Source organism: Bos javanicus, chromosome 5 (assembly GCF_032452875.1).
Source record: "Bos javanicus breed banteng chromosome 5, ARS-OSU_banteng_1.0, whole genome shotgun sequence".
NCBI lineage: Eukaryota > Metazoa > Chordata > Mammalia > Artiodactyla > Bovidae > Bos > Bos javanicus.
In genome coordinates, this window is record NC_083872.1 from 94,777,739 (window position 1) to 94,805,715 (window position 27,977).

The 27,977-nt window shown below is 38.6% G+C and overlaps 1 protein-coding gene and 1 non-coding gene across 5 annotated transcripts in view; both read left to right on the forward strand.

The window, feature by feature from the left end:
• Positions 1–27,977, forward strand: part of EPS8 (EGFR pathway substrate 8, signaling adaptor) — a 197,681-nt gene that overhangs the window by 150,992 nt on the left and 18,712 nt on the right. For all 4 annotated transcript variants that reach the window (XM_061417742.1, XM_061417740.1, XM_061417741.1 and 1 more), the window contains 7 exons: positions 1,409–1,497; positions 1,868–1,942; positions 9,556–9,704; positions 12,977–13,160; positions 18,405–18,538; positions 21,767–21,866; positions 23,357–23,500. In XM_061417742.1, coding sequence (XP_061273726.1) covers positions 1,409–1,497; positions 1,868–1,942; positions 9,556–9,704; positions 12,977–13,160; positions 18,405–18,538; positions 21,767–21,866; positions 23,357–23,500 — 875 coding nt within the window. The remainder of the gene's footprint in view (positions 1–1,408; positions 1,498–1,867; positions 1,943–9,555; positions 9,705–12,976; positions 13,161–18,404; positions 18,539–21,766; positions 21,867–23,356; positions 23,501–27,977) is intronic.
• Positions 3,712–3,783, forward strand: TRNAC-GCA (transfer RNA cysteine (anticodon GCA)). Its single transcript has one exon. It is a non-coding gene; the product is annotated as a tRNA-Cys (tRNA).

A 27,977-nucleotide genomic window follows, 5' to 3' on the forward strand; every position in this document is an offset into this window, starting at 1 on the left:
TCAGACGGTAAAGTGTCTGTCTACAATGCGGGAGACCCAGCTTTGATCCCTGGGTTGGGAAGATCCCTTGGAGAAGGAAATGGCAATCCGCTCCAGGACTATTGCCTGGAAAATCCCATGGGCAGAGGATCCTGGTAGGCTACAGTCCATGAGGTTGCAAAGAGTCAGACACGACTGAGTGACTTCCCTTTCCCTTTCCTTCCCTTTCAAGATATATAAAATTATAATTTTGTAACAAAATGGTATAGATGGAAATATATAAGAAAAGAATAAATATCCTTTTCATTACACATGACTTCCACCTCTTTCTCTAGCTCTATCTATATCATAAGCGTGTAACAGTAGACCTGTCTTCTAGAAGTATGTATGTGGGTATACTTTACCTCATATATTCTGAAATTCAGTATTATTGCTTTCTGATGTACTTGCTGCTCTTGTACTCTTTACAAAGGGTATGCCATCTTCTTGGTCATCCAAATTCAGAACCATAGATTTTTTCGTGAGTCCATTTTTTAGTTTATAACCAACATTGATTTTATTTTTTCAGCCTCTCTTGTATAAAGTATTTTTCCCTTTTCAGTTTCATATCCAGCAGCTGCTTCAAGGTACCTCATTTTTTACCCAGCTTTCTAAGCAACCTTCAAGCCTCTAGTCTTCCGTTTTGTGAGGACATTCTTCTTAAAGGTGTAAGGCAGTTACTTCACTTTTTCTGCTGAAAAGCTTGTTAATCCCATGTTCTATTGTTTATGTAAGTCAGACTCCTCACCCTGGTCGTCAAGGTCATTCACAGTCTCACCTTGATCTACTTTTCCATTCTCATGTGTCTTTGCTTTTCTGTTTGTTGTTTCACATAGAGACTATTTCCTTTTTCCATGGTTTTGCTAATGCTGCTTTTAGTCAACCATGATGTTTTTCTTACCAAACTGCCCTGGAACAAACTTTCCAAATCCCATCTAAAAACTGCTTTTCCCAGGACACATCCTTAAGTATACATTTCCTCATCTGTAGTCTCTTTGTAGCCTCAGTTGACACTTCTCTTACTTATCTGATTCATATCGTCTATGGATTTTTAGGGCCTTAGGAGTAGGATGTGTAACTTACACAACTTACACATTTTTATAGTCTTCACGGTGATAAACACAGTGATTAGCATGTAGAAGGGCTACAGTATAAATTTATGGAACCTGATGAGTAATCTGGTAGCGCCTAAGAGTACAGTAATCCATTTCAAGGGTTGGGTGATCTTAATTTGTTACAGTCAGTCTATGAGAAGTGGGAAGGTGACTAGGTAGCATGATATCTGATGTGATCATCAAACTTTACAAACATAAATGTGTTTTCTTTTCATCGATTAAGTTTTCTGGGAACTTTGCCCTCATCTACCCGCTTCTCCTATTTAATTCTTTAGAGGGTGTTTTAACACTGCGGGCAAAACCTCCACCTCCTGATGCATTTGTGGACTGTTTCCAAAAGTTTAAACATGGATTTAACCTTCTGGTAAGTGAAATTTATTTATGTACTATTTGAAGCAACAAATGGAAGAGATCAGGGTCTAGCCAGGATGTACCTGATCAAATTAAGAGATTAAACTGTTATTGTAGATTTTTTTGTATGTGTTTTTATTTGCCTTTAATTAGAATAGCAAATTGCAAAACTTATACATCTAAGACACTTGACCAAAAAAGGATGACTCTAATTTTTAAAATGAAATTCTCCTAATTTAATGCAGTGCTTGCTAATTGATATTCCAAAGGTGAAACTAGTAACAAAACCTCTTCTTTTGAGTCTAGGTTGAACCTTTTTGAATGTCTGTCTTTGGCCTGATTACATTGCAGTAATGTGTTTGCCTGCTTTTTTAATCTTACAGGCCAAATTGAAATCTCACATCCAGAATCCTAGTGCTGCAGATTTGGTTCATTTTTTATTTACTCCACTAAATATGGTAAGATTTTGTTAATTTCAGAAAGTAATTATTCTTAGCATTTTTTCAACCCCACATATCTGTCTAGATTATCTTGATAGTTTTTCTTCATTGCCTTGCTTGGGTACTATTTCTTTTGGCATCTGTTGTGTACATTGATGATGTGAAATTTGAAAGCTTAAAAGAAGAACTAAAGAGCCTCTTGATGAAAGTGAAAGAGGAGAGTGAAAAAGTTGGCTTAAAGCTCAACATTCAGAAAACTAAGATCATGGCAACCAGTCCTATCATTTCATGGCAAATAGATGGGGAAACAGTGGAAACAGTGGCTGACTTTATTTTTCGGGGCTCTAAAATCACTGCAGATGGTGACTGCAGTCATGAAATTAAAAGACGGTTACTCCTTGGAGGGAAAGTTATGACCAACCTAGACAGCATATTAAAAAGCAGAGACATTACTTTGTCAACAAAGAACCGTCTAGTCAAGGCTATGGTTTTTCCAGTGGAGAAGACTCTTGAGAGTCCCTTGGACTGCAAGGAGATCTAACCAGTCCATCCTAAAGGAAATCAGCCCTGAATATTCATTGGAAGGACTGATATTGAAGCTGAAACTCCAATACTTTGGCCACCTCATGTGAAGAGTTGACTCTTTTGAAAAGACCCTGATGCTGGGAAAGATTGAGGGCAGGAGGAGAAGGGTAAGACAGAGGATGAGATGGCTGGAAGGCATCACTGACTCAATGCACATGAGTTTGGGTAAATTCTGGGAGTTCGTGATGGACAGGGAGGCCTGGTGTGCTGCAGTTCATGGGTTCGTAAAGAGTCAGACACAAACTGAACTGAAAAGAAACTTAGAAATTGCCTAGTCCAAACACTTAATTTATTAGCTGAGGAAACTGATGTCTTTGACAGAACTAAGAAAATGAGAAAAAAGAAAGATTTATTGAATGCCAGTGTTTTAGTATATACTAGTATCCAAAATCACTGCAGATGGTGACTGCAGCCATGAAATTAAAAGATGCTTACTCCTTGGAAGAAAAATTATGACCAACCTAGATAGCATATTGAAAAGCAGAGACATTACTTTGCCAACAAAGTTCTGTCTAGTCAAAACTATGGTTTTCCCAGTGGTCATGTATGGATGTGAGAGTTGGACTGTGAAGAAAGCTGAGCGCCGAAGAATTGATGCTTTTGAACTGTGGTGTTGGAGAAGACTCCTGAGAGTCCCTTGGACTGCAAGGAGATCCAACCAGTCCATTCTAAAGGAGATCAGCCCTGGGTGTTCTTTGGAAGGAATGATGCTAAAGCTGAAACTCCAGTACTTTGGCCACCTTATGCGAAGAGTTGACTCATTGGAAAGACTCTGATGCTGGGAGGGATTGGGGGCAGGAGGAGAAGGGGACGACAGAGGATGAGATGGCTGGATGGCATCACCGACTCGATGGACGTGAGTCTGAGTGAACTCCAGGAGTTAGTGATGGACAGGGAGGCCTGGCGTGCTACGATTCATGGGGTCACAGGATTCGGACATGACTGAGCGACTGAACTGAACTGAACTGAGTATACAACATAAATGGCTTGAACAATATAGAAAGTTTTATTTCTCTCAAAACAGGCTAGGCATGAGGAGTCCAATGCTGACAGATAGCTTTGCTCTATGAAGTTACCCAGAGATCCAGATTTCTTTCAGTGAGATGTTCCTCCATCTCCTGAGCTGCATCTGATTCAGTCCTTGTTCATTCATTTATTTATTCAGCAAATATTCATTGGGAGCCTGCTACATGCTATGGGCTTCCCTGATGGCTCAGAGGTTAAAGCGTCTGCCTGCAGTGCAGGAGACCCAGGTTCGATCCCTGGGTTGGGAAGATCCCCTGGAGAAGGAAATGGCAACCCACTCCAGTATTCTTGCCTGGGAAATCCCATGGACGGAAGAGCCTGGTGGCCTACAGTCCACAGGGTCGCAAAGAGTCAGACATGACTTCACTTTCACTTTCACTTTACATGCTTGGCATTATTGGTAGTTCATCAAAAACAAAACACATAAATTCTTTTTTTAACCTTTTTATTTTGTATTGGAATACAGCCAATTAACAATGTTGTGATAGTTTCAAGTGGACAGCAAAGGGGCTCAGTCACACACTGACAGTCCAGGGTCTGAGGTGGCCCTGGAAATAATCCTGATGAGAGATTATGTAGTTGCGACCAAGTAACTAACATTGGAGGAGTGAGAAGTGTAATTCTTGTTATTAAACAGAAGCAACAGGAGTTTCTGGCAGATTGTAAGTGTTGTGTAAGAGTCCAAGATTTCTCCACAGCAAAGAGGCTCAGTCACACACGTGTATCCATTCTTCCCCACACTCCTGTCCCATCCAGGGTGCCACACAACGCTGAGCAGGGTTCCCTGTGCTCTACAGTATGTCCTTGTTATTCATTTTAAATATAGCAGTGTATACATGTCTATCCCAAACTACCTAACTATCCCTTCCTCCTTCTCTTCCCTCCTGGCAGCCATACATTCATTCTCTAAGTCTGTGAGTCTGTTTTTATTTTAAATAAGGTCATTTGTATCATTTCCTTTTAGATTCCACGTTTAAGGGATGTAATGCAATATTTCTTCTTCTTTGAGTTCACTCAATGACAGTCTGTAGGTCCATCCATGTTGTTGCAAATGGCATTGTTTCATTCTTATTAATGGTTAGGTAATATTCCATTGTACGTATGTACCACATCTTTTTTACCCATTCCTCTCTCAGTGGATGTTTAGGTTGCTTCCGTGTCTTGGCTGTTATAAACAGTGCTACAATGAACATTGGGGTACATGCATCCTTTTGGACCATAAAACACATAAATTCTTATTGGAACTTATGTTGTATTATGTAGTGGCAGCCAATAATCTGAAAAATGAATAAATAATTCACTCAAAATAAATCCTGTGTGGAAAAATACAGAGAAGGAGACAGGGAGTGCCATGTGTGTGTGTGTGTGTGTGTGTGTGTGTGTGTGTGTTGTGAAGTATTATACTTTTTTAAATAGGGTTGTTTGAGGGAATGACTCACTGACAAGGTATCATTTGAGGAAATGAAGTAAGAAATGAGTCATGTGGATTTCTGAAGGAAGAGACTTCCAGGCAGAAAACAGCTAATGTTGGTGCTCTGAGACAGTAACATGTAAATCCTGTTCTTGGAAGAAATAGGTATTGTCACTTGAATGGAATAAAAGGGAGCCCAACTAGAGGGAGATGAGGTCAGCAAACAGGAGGACATATCCTATTGGTCTTCACTGATGATTGTGGAACCTTTGACGCTTTTGGAGGGTTTCCAGCAGAAAAGGATTGCTTTGGCTACAGTGTTTAGAAATTTGAGGGAGGAAGGGTCTGAGGTGGCCCTGGAAATAATCCTGATGAGAGATTATGTAGTTGCGACCAAGTAACTAACATTGGAGGTGGTGAGAAGTGTAATTCTTGTTATTAAACAGAAGCAACAGGAGTTGCTGGCAGATTGTAAGTGTTGTGTAAGAGTCCAAGATTTCTCCACAGTTCTGGCTTGAGACTGGAAGGATGGACTAATTATTAACTGAGATGGGGAAGACTGTGAGTAAAATGGGTTTTTGGCAGGAGGTAAGGAATATTCTTTAGATAATGTCAAAACTGAGTTATGTCCAGATGGAGAAATTTGAATTGGTAGTTGAATGTATGAATCTGGGGTTCAATGGGGAAATCAGGCTAGAGTTATAACTGTGAAGATCCTCTGCATACAAGGCCATGAAATTGGATGGTGCCACCAAGGAAATGATGATAAATAAAAAAGAAAGGGTGATGGAGCCTTAGGTAGTTTCAGTGTTAAGAGAGTGAGAAGAATCAGCTTTTTGCTGAGAATAAGCAGGAAATCAGGAGAAGAAAAACAGGAGTATCATAGTAGGTATTCTAGAAACCAGATGAAGAAAATGTTTGCAAGAGGAGGAATTGAGATACTCAGGCTAGGCACTTCTAATGTGGAAGCTGACTTACCTCCATGTCCTAGTAACAGCCATACAATGGCAAAGAAAAATAACTTTAAGAAGGTGACTGAGCTTAAACAGTTACTGGCATTATCCAAATGGTGTGGACTTATTCATATGGCCATGCCTAAAACCAGAGGCATGGCATCTCCATTGGAGCAGCTATGAGTCCATCTAGAATGTAGGGACTTCTCTTTTTAGAAGGAAGAAGGAGAGAACGGATAGTAGGGGATAGTTAATAGTCTTTGAAGGTCCATACATGCCAGGTATAGTAATGTGTTCATAACACAGGTTTTCCTGCAGAAAACTCCCCTTGTATTTTTGTAAAAAGCATATTTTTATATAAGGTGTAATTTTTGAAGCTAACAAAATGGTGCATTGGGAACAGTCACTTTATGAAGAAGCTGGATATTTCCATGATTTTATCCAGCAAAAGGTTATACCACTTGTGTCGTAGGCCAGGATCCAAGATACACATTTTCATCTTCTAGATTTTCCATGCCCAGGTATAGTCTTTTCTTATACGTTTAATGAAATAGGTACAGTAGTATGCGTTCCTTCCCATTTTCTCTTTCTTTACAAACCGTGTAATAGTGGGTTTTCCAAGCTAACGTGTACCACTGTCTTGTCTTCCTGGACAGCTAAGAAAATTAGCTGAAATAATATTTGAGGGCACAAAGAAAAGCACTGGGATGTAAGAAAAGCGTGGCCACAGAAAGCAGGTGGAACAGTTGTTAGCTTTTCGTACAGACAGATCCCAGAAGAGACTGGGCTACAAATCACTCTTTTCTAAGATATAGCATAAGACCACACATTTGATGTCATTCCTTTTTTTGTGAGGAGGGCAAGTGAGGGAGCCATGGTGAGAAGACAGAATCTTTCTTTTAAATACCTCTAGAAGGACGGTTTTCTGTTTGATGGAGTGGTTTTGAATGGTTCATCCTGTAAAAAGAGCGAATGATTGCTTTCTAGAATAACAGTAGCAATAATGATCATTGTTAGTGGTATGTGACTGCTCTGTGTGTTATTTCTGTGATCTTTTTTTAAAGGGTAAGAATGATAACTATGAAGCAGATAAATTTCACTAATTTGATTTAGAGCATATGAAGACCATAGCCACTGAGTTCTTCAATCTTTATAAAAAATGGAGCAAATTCAAGCATTTCTCATAGGTTTTGCTTCAATATCAGAAAAAATGAGAAAAAGAATCCAGGTAACAAAAAGGAATATACGACATTCTTCTTTCCCCAAGGGTAACTAGACAAGACCTGAAGTAGAATATGAAATGAATACTGTTTTACAAACATTGGAAAGTAAGTAACCTTATCAACATGAATTTCAGAACTATCTTGTGATAAGCAAGATGGAAGATGAAAGTTCAAGGCTACATCAATAATTTATGAATGTGTCCCTACGTTGTTGCTATAAATAGAGCATCTGATTTCTACTTGCCTAGTTATTGTTGAATAATTCTTGCTTTTTAAGCACTTTTAAAAATTGGATCAAAGCTCTCCATATGCAAAGAAACTGATTCTAGCTCATTAACAAAATTTTTATTCTTTATTCTTCAACACATTTAAAACTATCTTAGTTTGAGTGTTAGGAAGTATTGTTTAGAAAGCAATTTTGCCACCTCCTTTCATTCCATTCACAGTCTTTCACAGATCATAAGTAGGTATTAGACATTACACAGAATGAAACTATAAAATGATGGGACTGGTTTCCCTAACATACAAAAATTAGTTCTTTGTAATCAGGCTATGCATCTGAAAACACTGATTTATTTTATATTTTCGTTTCTCAAAAATGACTCCTTATTAATGGTCTCCCAAACATAACACTTCAGTTGCTTCCTTCAGTGTGCTGCCTACTGAGTCACAGACATTTTATTTAGACAAGAGAAATGGATAGGTACATTTATTCAGTGCCTGCTGCCAGCCAGACAAAATTTTGTGGTTTTAAACTTTTTGAGTTACCATGTGTGCAATAGATAGCTAGCAGGGAACTTGCTGTATGGCACAGGGAGCTCAGCCCAGTGCTGTGTGGTGACCTAGAGGGGTGGGCTGGGGGTTGGGTGGGAGGGAGGCTAGAAGGGAGGGGATATATGTATACATGTTCACTTTGTTGTATAGCAGAAACTATCATAACATTGTAAAGCAATTATACTCCGATTTAAACAAAGACATGTGGTTAAACCATAAGACTTCATGGGTGCCTCCCCTGTCCTCAGCATTTCCATACAAGCATACCCACAGCACATGCGTGTGCACACGTGCCTACTTACATTCTTAAGAGGGGACTTTGGCCCATGCCTTTTATTTACTTTCTTTTGGTCCCTTCCCTGTCCCCACTGCTAAACCAAAGATTTTAGTGTTTCTTTACTTACTTACTTTTCCTCTTAGTCATTGCTATCTATTTATTAGAGGTTCTAGGGCTTGGAAGTTTAAAAATCCCTGTACCAGGCTGTCACGGTAGGTTTTGTTCTCAAATAAGAGTCTGCCTACCTCCCTTATCCTTCATCTTTTCTTTCATGTATTCTCATTCATTGCCTAACCTTGTGTCTTCTGTAGTTCAAAGTCAGATAAACTTTGGTTCATTTTCTCAAGGGAGGAGAACTGAAAAATAAGGTCCATGTTACAGTGAAATGTGTGACTGATATGCATGCTTGCAGACCCCAGGGTGTGTCAGAGTTCCACTGTGGGGTTAGGAACGGCTTCTCAGAAGAGGTGGGACACAAGCAGAGTTCTAAAATGATGAGGAAGGGCCTTCTGGAGGTGCTGGGAACCAGCATGTGCAGAGACAGACATAAAACAGCTTGGCAGGCTTAGCACACCAGGATGACTGGAAAGAAATTGACTCTTGGTCTGGTGCCATTCAAAAAAAGATCCCTTTATTCTTGTGCCATGTCTCCGGGAAGGTGAGATTTTTATAAAAGGGCTCTGGTTTCTGCTCTAGGAGATTACCATTTGTTAGCCAGGAAACAGCCCCTTGGAAGTAACATTGGAGCAGATTTCAGACATCTACCTATCATCATTTTGCTTATCAGAGAGTTGCACCTGTTTATTCGCATTTGCTAATCATGAAGTTATCTATTTTATATCAGGGCATTTCCTTGAATTAAATTCTGGGAAGCAATACCGTAGATTCACAGGACCATTTCTCCTTCCTTCTTCTCTCACCTTTCCCTCTGGATCCCTTTATTTTTGTATGTCTTTATAGGCACAGTCATAGACTGTTAACTCAAGCCTTGTTTCTCCCTAGCGTATTCATTTCGAGAACTGTATTTCTCAAGTTTGGCATAATAGATTTTCCAGTAAAGATATATGTATATATATTAAAAGGCAGCAATAGTTAAACCATCTGACTAAGAATTCTCTGGGTAACCATGAATATTTTCCAGGGAATGTACAGTCATGTGAAGCCAGTAGACAGATTCTGTGAAAACTGTTAAACTATTAACTTTTCATTTTAAATTATTAGTCACGATTGGGCTGGGCAGATTGATCTGGATCAAGATTTAATTGGAGTGTATAAAGACCACTTGTTTTTTTCATGTTTTTTTTTTTTTTAAATCTACACATTTTGAAAATGTGCATATAATCATCATCTTCTTGCTAAAACGTGACTTGTTGCCACTTTAGGTGGTGCAGGCAACAGGAGGTCCTGAGCTGGCCGGTTCAGTGCTCAGCCCCCTACTGACAAAGGACACCATCGATTTCTTAAATTACACTGTCAGTGCCGATGAGAGGCAGCTGTGGATGTCACTGGGAGACTCTTGGATGAAAACCAGGTAAACACACATACGTGTTTAGCATTGAATACCTGTAATAACTTTTTTTTAAAGCATAGCACAGCACATTTACTAGGGCTTCCCTGTTGGCTCAGATGGTAAAGAATCCGCCTGCCATGTGGGAGACCTGGGTTCAATCCCTAGGTTGGAAAGATGCCCTGGAGAAGTGAACGGCTACCCACTCCAGTGTTCTGGCCTGGAGAATTCCATGGACAGAGGAGCTTGTTGGGCTACAGTCCATGGGGTCACAAAGAGTCAGACAGTACTGAGTGACTAAGGACAGCACACCTATAATAACTTTTAAGTGTTGTTTGTTTAGTACACAAATCTAGTGAGATATTTCATTAAAACCTTCTATGTTTGAAGGAGTAGATGTTGTAGATGAGAAGGCTTAAATTCTTAAAAAGCTGGAGGTCTAGTGGAGAAGATAGAAGTGTAAGGCATGATGAGTCCCAGGAGAAACTCATTAAAACTGTCACTTGGCAAGATGGAGCTGTCAGGAAGACGGTTTGGAGAGGAAAGCAGTTAGCTTTAAAAGAAGCCATGTGTTAGTCATGTTCAGTCACATCCGACTCTTCATGACCCCATGGACTGTGTAGCCCACCAGGCTTCTCTGTCCATGCAATTCTCCAGGAGACAATACTAGAGTGGATTGTCATTCCTTTCTCCAGGGGAACTTCCAAAGAAGGGCTGGCACTTAAAATCATCTGATGATAACACCAGTGGGTACATGTGTATAATCATATGTGTACATACAGTGTTTGCTAGGCACTCTACCATGCACTCTACATAGGTCCCTGTATTATGCCTATTTTATAGGTGAGGAAACTGAGGCAAAGAGAGATTAAGTAATTTTCCCAAAGCCGTACAACTCATAAATGGCAGAGCTAGGCAGTCTGGCCCTGGAGTAGATGTTCATAGTTATTTTGCTTAGGTGCCTTTCAACAGGCTTAGTGGGATTTCCACAAACACGTAGCAGGGAAAGGGCCTGTCCAGTCGAGAGAGTGGCATGAGTGAAGGCATGAAGCAAGCAGTCAAGAGAATGGAGTATGAATGTGGAATTAGCTGGAGTATAGACTTGGGGTATAGAGGATTGTGGAGAACAGGGAGTGGAAGAATGGTGGTGAATGAGGTGTACAGAGATAAGCAAGGCTGGCGTCTGAAGGCTCCCAGCGCAATGCTGAAGAGAACCAGTAACTTTGTGAATAGGAGTGAGACACATACACAGCCACACCTTTAAAACGTCAGTCCGGTCATTAACTCTAGTAATGACGTGGACAGATTCACCCAAGGCATGAGGACCCTTGGGACAATAATGCAGTTGTAGAGGTTCCTTATTAATCAGCATTCCCTGAGATAAAAACTGTGGTGGTGGATGTGGAAAAGAGGAGGGAATGATTTTACAATTATGTTTTGTCAGTAAGGTGACTCTGGTAAAGTAATCATTAACAATTTCAGTATTCGAGTTTGCTGGGCCAAGCAAGTTTCAAAAATATTTCTCATTTCGTTATATATGATTAAATAATGTCTTCTCTCCTCATTTATTCCAATTTTTGTATTAATCTCACTGCATGGAGTAAATCATTCATATGATCACTGGGAAGTTTGTCTTCCTAAGGCTTTTAGGCTAGCCTAAAAGTAATGGACCAATTCATATCTTTTTCTCCTTTTTTCTATTGAAATATATATAAACCATTCCCACTTATATTTTGGACTTTGGCAACTGCTTGTGTTGGAATATGCTTTACATGTGGAGTGGTTTACCAAGCAGAAGATTCTTAACACTGCTGTTGCTGCTTTTACATTCAAAATATTATCTAAATTTATTTATGCATATTATTTATGTATTAATACCGAATGTATTATATGTCTCATACTATGTACAAACTAGTTAAATAGATTTCTTAAATCTATTAGATTTATGTAGATTATGATTTTATGGTAAGCATAGGTAGAGATCTTTTCATTTTTTTCCATAAACTTTATTCAATTTATCAGATCTCATAGTACTAAAATAGTCTAGGCTTTTTAGTTTCTTTGTCTTGGGTCCTACCTCAAAATGAGAAAATTAGTGACTACTAGCGATGGCACCCCACTCCAATACTCCTGCCTGGAAAATCCCAGGGACGGAGGAGCCTGGTGGGCTGCAGTCCATGGGATCGCCAAGAGTCGGACACGACTGAGCGACTTCACTTTCACTTTTCACTTTCATGCATTGGAGAAGGAAATGGCAACCCACTCCAGTGTTCTTGCCTGGAGAATCCCAGGGACGGCGGGGCCTGGTGGGCTGCCATCTATGGGGTCGCACAGAGCCAGACATGACTGAAGCAACTTAGCAGCAGCAGCAGCAGCAGGAAAACTACATCAGAAGGAACTCATATTGTTAGCTTTTGACATGAGAAAATGGTCATTTCCTATCCTGATTATTTAGAGTATTAGGAAATGAATATGCTGACTTAAAAACCCATAAAGATAAAAAAGAATCATAAAGGTACATAACAATCTGAATGATAGCTCACTTCATCATAGTAGAAATATAACCTGAAGAATTAAATCATGTGTGAAACATAAACAACATATTTTAGCAGAATTTAATAATGTCTCTCTCATTTAGTTGTTTTTGTGGTTCTTAAGTGATTAGGAGCTTGCAGGAATAAGTCTCAGAGTTATTAAGTAATGAGTGGATCATTATTTTATTACAGATAAGCCTCACTTGATTTTACTGATGAAAATCTAGCTGATCCATTTAATATATAAAATTGGTAATCTGCTTCATTTTAGGAGAATTCATAGCTTAAAAAGTCATGAGCCTTAAGAATGTTGTCTGCTGTTTCTCTTTTGAAAAATATATATCAGAAAGTATCATGGTGATGGGAGGGGAATGAAGAAGATGAAGATCAGAAACTGCTTTAGATGCTTGGAGAACCTTATGCGCTAAGTACTCATCACATTTCTAGCTTTGCATTCTTTCCTCAAATTGTCAAAGAGCTATATCCATGTTAAAAGTTGAGTTGATGGAGCATTAAGGCAATGTAGTGGAAGCAGATCATGAAGTAGAACTTGGCCTTCCTTTCATGTATCACCATTAAATATAAGCATAAACATGTAAGGTTCTCTGTTTGGATGGAAAGAGGGCAGACTAGGTGTGAACTGTTTTTGCTGTTGTTTTCATTTTTGTGTGTGTGTGGCCAGCCTTACTGAAGGTCATTTTGAGCATAGAAGCATTTCTTAATTTCTTAAGACTGTTCACTTGTCTGAACGTCCTCCCACAGAGCAGAGTGGCCAAAAGAACAGTTTATTCCACCGTACGTCCCTCGGTTCCGCAGTGGTTGGGAGCCCCCGATGCTGAACTTCATGGGATCATCAGTGGAGCCAGATCTCTATCAACTGAATGAGTCTGTGGCAAATGCAGCAGAACATCATCGCAAGCAAGAAACAAAGAGATTATCCACAGAGGTAGTCTTTCAGCATCATCTATTAAAAAAAAATCGTTTATTTTTGGCTGCACTGGGTCTTTAATGCTTTGTGCAGACTTTCTCTAGTGGTGGTGAGTGGGGGCTGCCCGTCATTGCGTTACAGGGGCTTCTCATCGCGGTGGCTCCTCCTGTTGTGGAGCACTGGCTTCAGTAGTTGAGGCAGGAGGGTTCAATAGTTGTGGCACAGGTGCTTACTTGCCCTGCTGCACGTGGGATCTTCCCAGACCAAGGATCGAAGTGGTGTCCCCTGCACTGGCAAGCAGGCGGATTCTCATCCACTGAGCCACCAGGGACGTCCTTGGTATCATCTTTTGAGGGAGGTGCAGTGATCTGTGCTGCTGCTGCTGCTGCTAAGTCGCTTCAGTTGTGTCCGACTCTCTGCGACCCCATAGACGGCAGCCCACAAGGCTCCCCGTCCCTGGGATTCTCCAGGCAAGAACACCTGAGTGGGTTGCCATTTCCTTCTCCAATGCATGAAAGTGAAAAGTGAAAGTGAAGATGCTCAGTCGTATACAACTCTTAATTCTGATTGTGAGTTCTCACTTTATTGACCTGAAGATTGTTCTCGACTTGTGACTAGATGTCCTGCGGCTCTCAGTTACCTCTCACCTCGTTGTCATGGTGACAGTTGCTTTGTTTCCCTGTAAAGCCTGAACCCAGCCGGTATCACATCTCACAGCCTGCTGGCTCTCCTCCCTGCCCTTCATGCCAGGGCTCTTGAGCCTTGATGATCCCATCTTTTGGACTCTGTACTTTCTCTCCTTATCAGGGAATTGCCTGATAAGCAGCTGCTGCTCATTTTTCCTATGTTTCTCTCCCATCATCAGACCCTCAAGACAGTCCCTCGGACCCAGGACCTCTAAGCCTGTTCCAAGCTGCTCTTTCCTGAATGCCTCATTTCTTTCTTTCTTTTATTTTTTTGCCTCATACTAAGCCTTCCCAAGTCCTATCAGCCTGGCTAGAAGGCCAGAGCTTCTCCTGGACTCAAGTCCTAGGTCCAAATGATGACTTACACCACTATTACACCCTGAGGAGATCGTAAAATTTATTGTATCTTTTATGATCTTTGGTAGGCTTTAGACTGTAATTTATTGGGAGAGTGGATTGAGGGATTCAAATTGGGTATGTTATCTTTTCACATTCCTTAAAAATGAGTTTTTCTTTGACAGAAAATTAAACACCATTTAAAGTGGAACCAAATCAAATAGCGTGATTGGAACCCAAGGAGTTAGACAGATGAGGTCTAGTTGGAAGGAGAAACACAAAATTCATGGCTAGATCCTCCTCGAAGTCCTGTTCATCTCCTTTATTGAATTCCTTAATTTTCTCAGATCCCTGTGGGTATTTACAGTGTGGCAACTTTGATATCAAGGAATGAAATAGCAAATCAAAGTAAATCCTCACTTTTAGGGAGAAACATTTATATAAGTTAAATTTCTTAAAATCAATTCTTTGGACAATAGACATAGTGTTAGAATGGTTAAATTCTGAAATTTTACAAATAAAGCAAATATACTACTCTGAAAATAATCTTTTTCTACTCTGTTTTTTTCTCTGGCTGCAGATAATGGTCGGGGTGAATTCTGTAACTGCCTTTCCCTCTAATTGCGTGATTAAAAAGATGACCTCACAGTTCTTGGCCCTGGTTAGCAGACATATGTCCCTAGCTGTATTTTATAGTTCAGACCTCATCACAATGAATTTTCCCTCCTCGTAAAGGGTAACTTTTCTGGAGGAAAAAAAAATGTAATCAGTCATGAAATTATGATACACTTGCTGTTGCTATAGTTACAGCTGAGTATTTTCAAATCTAGAAATTTTTTGCTTACAGTCCTCAGATCTTAAAGAAGGAAATTTATCCATTTAATAATATATGCCTCAGAGATTAACTTTTGTGAGTTCTCTTTCAATTTGTGCATTTAAAGAGAGAGTAATATGTCCTGGCTTCCAGTGTAGAAGTTTGTCTACTCTCAGTGAATAAGTATCTTTACAAGAATTATTGAGAATTCTTCCTTGTAATGAGTTATCACTTTCCCATTGTAAACTATTTTCCATTGTATGGCTTGAGCACTTATTCAGACGTTTGAAAAAAAAAAAGGAACTGAAAAGCACCTGCTAGCAGTTCTTGGGGATTTTATGCCTTAAGATTTTGTTGGAAAAGAGGCTAAAGTAATGGTGATTTAACAATGCAGAAAATGCAATCATCCCCAGAAGAGAGATTTTATTATACTTCAGTGCAACTATAGTAGATGCATTTAGGACAAGACTTGGGTGATTCAGGATCTGGTGATTTTGTTTTGAATTGAAAGGCATAGGTGATGAGGAGTGGCAAATATGGGTGGCGATACTCAGCTTCTGTCCTTCCTCAGAACCAGCAGCCGTCTGAACTATGTTGTGTAGTCATCACAGTTAGTCAATCTTCATCATTTCTCTCCTCCCTGCTAATATTCCCAGTTATTCTCAAAGCCAGTGATTTCATGCCATCTGACCACAGTCATGTTCAGAGCCAGCCAGAAGGTGTGGGTGGTTCGTGTTTCTTCAACTCGTCCCTTTATAATAGCGTTTAATAAAGATGGCCTGATCATCTAGTGCCTGTGCTCGCTCCTACGGATATGATAAACTGAATTAAAGTAAGCCATTTGTTCTTTATTTTTTACTTAGAGTTTCACAGAAGTGTAATTGACAAATAAAAATATAAGCTTTTTAAAGTCTATTTCATTGTGATTTGATGTAGGTATACATTGTGAAAGGATTCCCTGCCCTCTATCTAGTTAGTTAACACACCCATCACCTCACGTATTTATCTGTTGTTGAGAACATTTATGTTCTACTCTCTTAGCAAGTTTTAATTATATAATACAATGTTATCCACTGTAGTCCCCACATTTTACATTAGATCCTCAGAACTTATTTATTTATGGATGAAAGTCTGTACCCTTTTACCAACCTCTCCCTATTTCTCCCACCTGCCCCCTCAACCCTGGCAACCACTTTTTTACTCTCTGTTCCTATGAACTTGATTTTTTTTCTTTTTTACACACCACATATATCAAGTGGTGTTTGTCTTTCTCTGCCTGGCTTATTTCATATAGAATAATGTCTTCAAGGTTTATCCATGTTGTCACAAATGGCAGGATTTTCTTCCTTTACATGACCAAATAATAGTCCATTATATATTCACGTATACTGCGTCTTCCTTATCTACTCATCTGTAATAGGTTCATAGGTTCTTTCCATATCTTGGTTATTATGAATAATGCTGCAGTGAATTTTGAGGTTCAGAATTCTCTTTGAATTCCTAATTTCGTCTTCTTCAAGATTATACTCAGTAGTGGGACTGCTGAATCATATGAAAGTTATATTTTAGTTTTTTGAGAAACTTTCATAACTGTTTTCCATACTGGCTGTACCAATTTTCATTCCCACTAACAGTGCAAAAGGGTTCTCTTTTCTCCACATCCTTACCAATGCTTGTTATCCCTTGTCTTTTTGACAATAGCTGTTATCAGGTGTGACATGATATCTCAGTGTGGTTTTGATTTCCTTTTCCAGGATAATTAGTGATGTTGAACACCTTTACATAATACACCTGTTGACCATTTGTATGTCTTTGGAGAAATGTCTATCTAATTCCTCTGCCCGTTTCCTAATTGGATTGCTTACTTTTTGCTATTAAGTTCTTTATATATTTTGGATATTAACCCTTTCTCAGATACATGATCAGATACATGATTTGTCCCATCTCATAGATTGCCTTTTCATTTTGTTGATGGTTTAAGCTAAGGTATTCAAATGGTAAAAATTGTTATCTGTATTTGTATGTTAAGTGCAGCATCCTGATAAATATTCCACAGGAGTTACATGAAATGGGCATTTTGACATCGGCAGCAGTCCATTGGAGACATCTTCACCTCCTCTGTCTGTGGATGAACTTAGCCCTATGCCTGCCAACTTAGTCACTGGAATTAACTATAGTAAACATGCATTCAAAACTTTTCTGAAACATTCCCAGGTTCAAATATTTTGTCCCAGTGAAATAGCCAAGGAATTCTAATGCTTTAGGATCTGTTGTACAGTTACCATGTGCATGCATGGGTGCTAAGTCACTTCAGTCATGTCTGTCTCTTTGTGACCCTGTGGACTGTTGTTGCCCGCAAGGTGAGCAGGCAGGTTCTTTACCACTGGTGCCACCTGGGACTAGCTATCACAATTCATTGTATATAAGGAAACAATACAAGAATCCTTAGATGAGCTTTTTTGTTTGCCTTTTTTTTTTGGCCACATATCTTTAAAGCTATGCTGCTTAATGGGACCCATAGATAATGGTTCTCCCTCTTAGTAGCCCAGTAGGCTCACATCTGCATTGTGTTAACAAAAGAAATGACTTCAGCATTTTCTTATCCTGTACTCTTGGCTGTCAAGATCAATGTTTTTCTGTGTTTCTGTTAACAGTAAATCTAATAATAGTGTTTCCATTTTTAAAGAACAACATACTGTCCATGTACATTTAAAAATAAGAATAAAGAGAGAGTAGGATAATTTTAATGTGTAGAGTTCAGATAATTTTCTTGCAGTAGTATTTCCTTTGGTAGGGTGTTAAAGGTTTGTTTCTTAAACATACAAAGCAAAGATTCAGAGTTTTATTTTTGTTGTTTTTCAATCAGTTTTATTTTATACAAGCTGTTAAACTCTGCCTAATACTGAAATCAAATTTCAAGTTATTGAAATTTCAGAGAAAAGAAGGCTTCCCAGGTGGCTCAGTGGTAAAGAATCCACCTGCCAATGCAAGAGATACAAGAGATGTGGGTTTGATCCCTGGGTGGGGAAGATCCCCTGGAATAGGAAATGGCAACCCACTCTAGTATTATTGCCTGGAAAATTCCATGGGCAGAGGAGCCTGGGAGGCTACAGTCCATGGGGTCACAAAGAGTCAGACACAACTGAGCCACTCACACAGAGGAAAGAATTTCTTGTTTTTATACGTGGTTATTTCTGGAATTAAGATTTAGTCTTTGCACTGATTACCTTTTTTATTATAAGTAGGCCTTTGCCAAAAATGTATCACCCTCCCATTTCATAATACATTAACATGTAATAGTCAATCACTTGAAAATGAAACTGGTCACAGTGTAGTAGATGGTTCTTGCTAACTGATGCCAGTTAGCAAGTTAGTCATTCAAATAGTTTTGGTGATTTTTTTAACTTTCCCTGCTTTGTCTTTCAGCACTCCAGTGTATCAGAGTATCCTTCAGCTGATGGGTACACGGCATTCAATAACATTTATGGAAGAGGGCCCCATTCGGACCAAGGGGAGGCTGCTGTTGCTTTTAAGCCAACTCCTCTTCGCCATGTAGATAGGTAACTTTTCATTAGCCTCATTTGGAGAGCTGTAGATGATTATCTCTGGTTTGACACAGATAGAGGTGCCAGTGTCTGCATTGTTCACTACTTCTTTAAACTTTCCATCTAGTAATTATCTGTTAAAGTTTCAGATGTTCCTTTGTAGAGCTGACTTTGGTGAGCAAGGTCTCCAGTCTATAACTCTAACAGCACAAATGCCATTGGATGACTTTCCATGTTTTAAAAGATGCTTCTCACAGAATCTGTGAATTAAGAAGAATTGTTTTGAAACTCTCTAGTGTGTACCAGATGGTCTCTAAGGATCTTTCCAGCTCTGTAACTTTTAAAAGAAATAATTTCTATCTTTGTCTCTCCCAGCAAAAACAAACAAACCTTCCTTTAGATAGAAGTATTTAAACTAAATATAAACTGAATATTTAAATAGAATCAATGCCTTATTTACCACTTTACCATTTCATTCTGTATTTCATTTTTACTTTTCAGTTTCATACTTCATTTATTTTCCCATCTTTACTCTCTCAAAAAATTCAGTGTAGGAAAATGGAGAATTAAGATGGGAAAGAAACAAATTGCATTGAAATAGGTTCACTTTTTAAATCTTATTTCCAAGGTAAACTGTATGTGAGGTTTATATGGAGACAACCCATGTACATAAGAGAAGGGAAAAGGTGAAATATTGATAACAAAGGTGTAGGAGAATGATCATTCAGATGAAGTGGGATAGAGAGCTGGCTGCAGTACTTTCCTATCTCAAAGCATCTCTTACTATGAGGGTTAGACACCCTTAATATTTCAGTATATGTTTTTCCTTAATAGAATCTAGACAAGGTGGGGTTTAATTTTTTTTTTTTTTTGCCAGGAGTGATAACAGAGGTAATACTTGAGTAAAATGATGTGGAAATTATACAGTTATTATTCTAAGGGCACTAGTAACATGTTAAATTGAGTACAAAGAAAAGTCAGCAATGAGTAATACATTTTGAAAATGTCAACATATGAAAGAAGTTTTAATTATAGATTCAATTTTTAGTAGATACAGGTGAAAATCAGTTTTGAAGTTTAAAAATTATTTCATTGAAATTCTTCTTGAGTAACTTGTTCCTCGTCCTAATATTATCCTTTTCCTTTTTTTCCCCCCTGTCTTAGCTGTGATTATTCTAGAAATTATTTCAGATTAGTGAAGGAAATTCCATTAGTGAAGGGATATTCAAGTATAGAAACCTTAAAACTGTCAATATTTAGCCAGAGAAAGAATTTTTTAAAGGAGTAAACTGAATATCTCAGTTATCTTCAGGGGTCCAGTCTCTCAACTGGGCTTATTATTAACAGAAGCTGAATAGTTAATAGACACCTGGATCTTTGATGTTGCTAAGAAAATTTGTCATCATTCTTGCAAAAACTGAAAGTTTTCTGGTCTGAAATGTAATGCAGAGATTTGGAGTTTGTTTTTTATAATTATTATTAAACTCTTACTACATGCCAGAAATGCAGTAAATAGCATATGAAGTATATTCACTCTTCAGTGAAATTATAGTGCCTTTTAGGGAAAGCACTTTTTGAATTCAGAGCCCTCACCTTTGAGGGATTATAGTTTGCTGCTATTCAAAAGCAATTTGTGGCTTTTTTTAGAAGTCTCATCTCATTACCTTCTCTGTGTCTGCTCTATATCAGGTGTGTATTTCTATATGCAGACTCTGTATCAGGTGTGTATCTATTACTTCAAGTCAGAAACAGAGACCATACATTTTGATACATGCTGGATCTCTTAAGAAGCATTGGTACATCTAAAAAATTGCAAAGTGTGGCTTTCAGATTGATGACTATGGTCAGTGTCTTACCCATGTTTAATCTATAGAGAGCAAGAAACTATAAACCATGAAGATTTGTAAATTCTAAAGCACTTTGTAAGTGCACGCTGCCAGTTACTTCTAAGACGTACAAAATAGCAAAGACTGTCCTGCAGGCCCCACTGTGACTCAGTATTACAGACGATCTAGGTGGGCAACAAGCTGAATGGCCACTTCACAGGGAAAGAAAGACCAAGCATCTTTAGTTCCTTCCTGCTTTTTCTCTTACAGAAATATATGAGGAAACGTGGGAATGTAAATAGAGGAGAAGATTAGGGAGTAAAATTAATTTTAAAATAAAGTTTTTATTTCATTATTGCAATGAAAATATTAGTATATTGTTGATATGTCTCATTTTATTATATAAAAGCATTTTAAAATTACCTTGTTAAATCTGCTGAATATCATTTAATGATTAAAGGAAGTGTTTGGTTTTTAAAGAAAGTTTCCTTTTAAAAAAATATACATGTTCTTGATAGTTGGGGAGTTTGGGATGGACATGTACGCACTGCTATATTTAAAACAGATAACCAACAATAACCTACTGTATAGCTCATGGAACTCGGCTGGATGCTATGTGGCAGCCTGGATAGGAGGGGAGTTTGAGGGAGAATGGATACATGTACATTTATGTCTTGAGTCCCTTTGCTGTTCACCTAAAACTATATATAACGTTGTTTTTGTTTTTACATAGCATTGTTAATTGGCTGTACCCCAATACAAAATAAAGTTTTTTTAAAATATACCTATTCTTACTCTTATAATAAGTTTATAGTAAATTAATTAACAAATTAAGAAGTTTTATTTGTCTTGAACTTAATCCATACCTTCCTTTGCAATGTAGATAACGAGACAAAGGTTTCCTAAAAATTAACACTTAGTCATAACATTTTCATAGATATTTGGTTAATGAATTGAAGTCATTGCTTGAATCAGTGAAATCAACATATAATTTAAATTACCACAATTGGAAATTATCATCAGTCTCTTTTAATTTTATGACACATGGTAACATTGATCATTATCCTGGCCCTTTCATGGTAGAAATGTTGGTTTACAAAACAATATCCAATATTTTGGATATTGGATTTAATGGACAAAGAATTCAAAGATTTGCATTCTAGATTTGGCTTTGCACTAACTAGCTTTGTGATTTTGCATTATTTATTTTTACCCTGGCCATAGTTTGTTCATTTTAATGGTAAAATCGCCAAAGTTTCTTTTAGTTCTCATATTCTATAAGGTATAATAAAATACGTACTATCTAAATAACTTGTCCAAATGGTTTCTGGTAGAAATTGGCTTGCCTTAGCATTTTACTTCTGTTTTTCTTAGGAAAAGCTAGTGGGGTGATCATGTTTTTTCTTTCTTTTTGTAGAAATTATGATCTACAACCCAAGAAATATGCCAAGTCCAAGTATGACTTTGTGGCAAGAAACAACAGTGAGCTCTCAGTTCAAAAGGATGATATCTTAGAGGTAATAGAATTTTACCTTTTTATACCCTTAATAAAGTCAACTTGTTTTCCTTTTCCAGTGTATATCTAAACCTTCCTCAAATGCTGAGGTCAAGAAATTATTCTTCGGTATATTTTACCTTTCCAAGGATACAGCATATTATAGACACCTGTGTCTGTTTAGGAAGGGGTATCTGATGTGTTTGTTTTGTGGGGAACGTGGTTGGATTTCTTGGCTTACTTTTCCCTCTTCCTTCTTCTGGCCTTTATTTTTTCTGGAATTAAGGCTGATTATCACTCCAGATGTAGATGCACCATAATTTTTGTTTTTGTTTCAATTAGAATATAATTGCTTTACAATGTTGTGTTAGTTTCTGCTGTACAACGAAGTGAATCAGCTATATGTGTGTGTGTGTGTGTGTATATCTCCTCCCTCTTGAGCCTACCTCCTACCGCCCCATCCCACCCCTCTAGGTCATCATAGAGCACCAAGCTGAGCTCCCAGTGTACTGTAATCTGTACACTGTATCTGTAATCCACTAGTTGTCTGTTTCACACATGGTAGTGTGTATGTGTCAGTGGTGCTCTCTCAATTTGTCCTACCCTCCCCTTCCATGCTGTGTCCACATGCTCATTCTCTATATCTGCATCTCCATTCCTGCCCCACAAATTGTTCATTAGTGTCATCCTTCTAGATTCCATATTTATACATTACTATATGATATTTTTTCTCTTTCTGACTTATTTCACTGTTTGACAGACTCTTAAGTTCATCTGCATCATTAGAAATGACCCAGTTTCATTCCTTCTTATGGCCAAGTAATATTCCGTTGTATATACATACCACATATTCTTTATCCATTCATCTCTCAGTGGACATTTAGGTTGCTTCTGTATCCTGGCTATTGTTGATGGTGCTGCAATGAACTGGGGTGCATGTATCTTTTTGAATTATGGTTTTCTCAGGGTATATGCCCAGTAGTGGGACACCGTCTTATTTTAATAAGAGAAAACATTTCCTCCTTCCTGTTTTAGTACGCTTGCACAAATATACCCAGCAGTGAGTGTGTTAATGGTTTAGGGAATAATCCACCATGACCAAAATCCCTTTCTTTAGTTATAACTGAGACGTCATCTTTTTTAATATATAATGTGGCCAGGTCATAATAGTTATTGTAAAAAGAAGTTTTTTAATATATTTCCTGTCTGTTCTAACAGTGGAAACAATAGACCTTTCCCAAGTGACTCGTCTTAAACATTTCTGATACCACAAATAGTTAAACATTCTTGGGAAGTAATATGGACCTGGGGTGAAATGGTACCATACCTGTTGTATATTAGTCATTATAATTCTTAGTGTAATTCCTGAGAATCATTTAACCCACGTATGTTGGGGTTGAGTCAGTGTATTAGAAGTGAAACCATTTGCTTGGTCTAAGAATAAAGATTGAACTTCCTTCATAGATTAGTTTGGTACAGAAATGACATCTTTATTTTCTTGCATGATGACAGATCCTTGATGATAGGAAGCAATGGTGGAAAGTTCGAAATGCAAGTGGAGACTCTGGATTTGTGCCAAATAACATTTTGGATATTGTGAGACCCCCAGAATCTGGATTAGGACGTGCTGATCCACCTTACACGCATACCATACAGGTAATTACAATTTTTGAGCAAAAATTTAACTTTTTCAAATTTTTAGATTCATTGCCCCTCAACAGAACTTAAACACTTTTTATGTACTAGTCGTTTTGAGGCTTCATTGATTGTATAATTTATACCTTTGTTTCCCTCGGTAGCTGGGACAGTGGCTATGGACATAAGGAAGAATTGTACATATATTTTCTGATTTACCTCTTCAGGCAATTGCTTAAGATCTTTATCTCAGTGACTGTTTCTCTGAATACTGTTTTTCTACCATATAATATTTTTGACATTTGGAGAAATATTGGGTTGCCCAAAAGGTTCATTTGGGTTTTTCCTTAAGATGTTACAGAAAAACTCGAGCAAACTTTTTGGCCAACCCAGTAGTGTTTCTGCCTCTTCACTCTTACCCAGAGCCCTCCTGCCCGAGGGTCCTGATGGACGATGGCACTGACACAGTGGTTGGAGTGTCTACCAGTTCATCTTCCCCAGACTTTGCTCTCATCCTCTGCATAGACTGATTAGAGTCTGTTGCTTTCAGCTTTCCAACTATCGCATCCTAATCCCTTTTAAAAAACTGCCTTCACATGGCAGACCCTCCACCCAATTTTTAGCACCATTATCTTTCTTCACATTTGGTGATCACGTGAGACTTGGGCCAGCACCACGTGCTTTTGAATCTGTGACCTGCTGTCTAGAGTCAGACCTGTCAGCAGAGATGGAATGGAGGGACTGTCCCACACTTAGTCTTTGAACCCGTGGTGACTACCTTCCCATGGCCCCGGGAAAATTCTTTTCATTTTCAGAATTTTGAGCAAAAGGTCACATCTGACTGCATAATAATGTCACAGATTTGAGTGGAAGCTGAAACTATGTAGAATATGCAGTGAAATAGTGAAATTCCATGCCTAGGCTTAGTAATACACAGGTTGTCCAAGCCTAGAACTGTGGTCATGTGCTTGACCATCATTCTGTAAGGACTTCTGGCTTCACACAGCATTCAAGCTCAGTGCACATCCCACAGTTATCTGGAGAGACATTTGACCTTATTGGAATTCCAGAATCAAGCAAACATTTAAAATAAAGAATTGACGTACAGTTTATATATCTTGATAACTTAAAGTGATGGCAGTGGGAATCCTGTTTGCTGTGCTTGTGTTTGGGCTGGACTGCTATACTTATGTATCATGTACTTATTTTATGTTCATCATTTGTCATTAGCTCTTGATGCCAAAGAAGGAGTTTGAGTTATTCAAGGTATGGTCTACTCTGTTTCTCACGGATTTTTGAAGTGAATTTTCTAATCAAGTCTTAATACTTTTTTCTTTCCTAAGTTCTTGCTTTTCTGATTTTGTGATGTGATTACCTGACCACATATAGGCTTCTGTCTGGTTTGCAAATATCAATTCTTTGTGTTCTTTGCTATAGAGGTTTTGACTGAATGCCTTAAGCAGTGTTAGAGTGTATGCCTAAACCAGTGATGGAGTGTATACCCTTTGAGCTATAGCAACTGTTTTTTTTATTTTTAAACTTTTTTGTTTGTCTTGGGATAGGGCTGATTAACAATGTTGTGATAGTTTCAGGTGGACAGAGAAGGGACCCAGCCATATGTATGTATGTGTCCATTCTCTCCCAAGCTCCTCTCCCATCCAACCTGCCACATAACATTGAACAGAGTTCCCTGTGCTATACAGGAGGCCCTTGTTGGTTATCCATTTTTGAATATAGCAGTGTGTACATATTATAAGCACTGTTTTTAATATTTAACTCATGATAAACAATAAGAAGCACTATTCACAAAGGATATCCTGGATTGCTATATGTGAACAGAAGCCCAGATTTTATATATAAAGTGTTAGAAACACTTAGCCAAATGTGTTTTTATTTATGTGCTTGGTTGCTAGGAATGGCGAACTCCCATAAAATAAGATACCTAAAACTTGCAAATACAAACGTGAATTCTAAGTATTTTTGCCCACTTGAGATTTCCTGGGGAGTTTAACCTCTCTTACCCTTTCCTGTTTACTGTTCAGTCTTGTCTTTTTCTTCAGTTCAGATTCCTGGCTTGGGCCATAAGTTGACTTTCTGTTTAAAGGTTGCTTCTGTCTAAACCTGAACCAAAACTATGAATACATATCATAGGTAGAGTACTTTCTGAGAACATAAAATCTATTTCTCCTTCCTTGAACAGAGGCTCAGCTGATATTTTTTGTCAACTTTGGCAAAACCAAGAAATTTTTTAAGTGCTCATGGGTTTCAGGAGTTTGCTTGGCTACTTTATGTAAATAGAAACTTGTAGGGATTGCTTATTTGGGCTGTTTTCCTTTTAAACTTTTCAACACTATCTGACTGTCTGTTGAAATTTTCTGGATATAGCTCTGAATGTGGCGAAGTACATAGAAACGTGGATAGAAGCTGTGTGTGTGTGCGTGCGCGCTTAGCTTGGAAGCACCACTTTTAAAAGGTATTAAAAGCAATCTATTTTTTTTAACACCTCCTGAAAACTTTGGTCTGATCCCAGCAAAACCACCAAAATCTTGTAAAATTTTAATAAGCAAGCTTGAAAATCTGCTATCTGGCATAAATATGACTCTGAAAGAATTCCTATTCTCAAAGTATTTGTAACACACTCAGAGAAAAGTGACTAGATAGAGTAAAAAAAAAGAAAAACAGCCTCAGAAATATTTGCCAGTTATTTTATCTCTACAAATGTTACCAGATATTTTCAAGTATCTAAATAAAAATTAAGCAGCTGTTTTCAGAATGACAGTACATAAAGATGCCACCGTATTACTGGTTTCAGTAATCCTAACACCTTAATCTGATAGAACTCCACTGGATTACACACGTATCAAAAATGGATTCTGTGTCTTATTCATCTTTCATTCATTCACCCTGCAAATATTTATTGAGTGCCAGCATCTCACACTTGATGAAGAGAAAGACAGAAATCCTAGCACTGAGCAGATCCTCTATAAAAGCCTGCCGCCCAGAATCAAATCTCCGGGCCACCTCCCCTGGCTTTGCCCTTTGTGTTCATGTATCAGGAGCAGTGACCCTCTCTCTGCTCAGAAGTGGCTAACACTTTTCTCTCTGTCTCATCCATCCAATGATACCAAAATTTTACAGAAATATAAAGAAACTTAACGAAAACATTCTAAATCTCTGTACTGTACCACAGAAAGATGCTCAGGCTATCTGCCATGTCCGTTAGGGACCTCACAAATACTAGGATATTTAATTCCTACATCAGACTTGTGAAGTAGGCACATTTTATGTATCAGGAAATTTAAGTATGGAGAAGGAGCTTGCCCACAATTACACAGCTGCGTGAAGCTAGGATGGGGCCCTGGGACTCTAGAATCATAACCCACGCTCTGATATACTTGGCTGACATGGGAAATAGTGCTTACAAAAGATTGATACCCTGTTTTGCATAGACATAGAGCATTCACTGTGAAAGGTGAAAGTGTTTATCACTCAGTCACGTCTGACTCTTTGCAACCTCATGGACAGTAGCCCACCAGGCTCCCCGTCCTTGGGATTCTCCAGGACAGAATACTGGAGTGGGTAACCTTTCCAATCTCCAGCGTGTCTTCCCAACTCAGGGATCAAATCTGAGTCTCCTGCATTGGCAGGCGGAGTCCTTACCCCTGAGGCACCTGGGAAGCCCATGCAGCATCTACAAGGCACTGAATTTTTAAAAGGCACAGTGTTAGGACTGTTATTCTCATATGCTTACATTCCTTGTAAGTAAGGATACCTAGTGGGCTGGCCCAAACGTTTGTCCAAGTTTTCTATGTCATGCTCCTAAAAAGCCCAAACAAATTTTGGGGGCAGTCAATAAGTAGTGGCGGTTGCCAGAACAGGGCACAGGAGCAGCCGTTGCCTGTGGCTCACGCACTTTTGGGTAGAGATTGTCTTGCTGTTGGCAGGGATGCTCATACCTGGCACCAGTCTGAAATAGTTGTTGAGTTGCCACCTGATGTCCCCACGAGTCCAGGCTGCTTAAGATCCTCACATTTGGAGTGAATTTTAACAGCTCTCTCTAAAGACAGCTGTTCCCACCGAAAGTGTTTCCCCCATGGCTTCAGCAAAGTTTTAAAATGAAAGAGAAGGGAGGTATTAAAGAATTTATGAAAGATGCAGGACATTTAAAAAAAGGTTGGATGAAACCACTGGGAAAAAGAAGTAAATGTTCCTGAGAGATGATGGAGAAATGAACATAAATGACCTATCTTTTGATGAAGATACTGTCATCAAGCATTCCAGGCCTTTGGCTTACTTTCGCTAGGCAACACATGGACCTCCAGGATGCTTCCTGCCCTCCTGGCATCTACTTGCCACATCAGGTTTCCCGTAGGTCCTCTGACTTGACTTCCTGACGTCTTGCACTTGGACTGTCTGTCTACCAGAATCGCCCTTTTGCCGACATAGGGTTTTTTAATCATGCTGTATATTATATCTCTATTTTTTTTATTTATTTTTA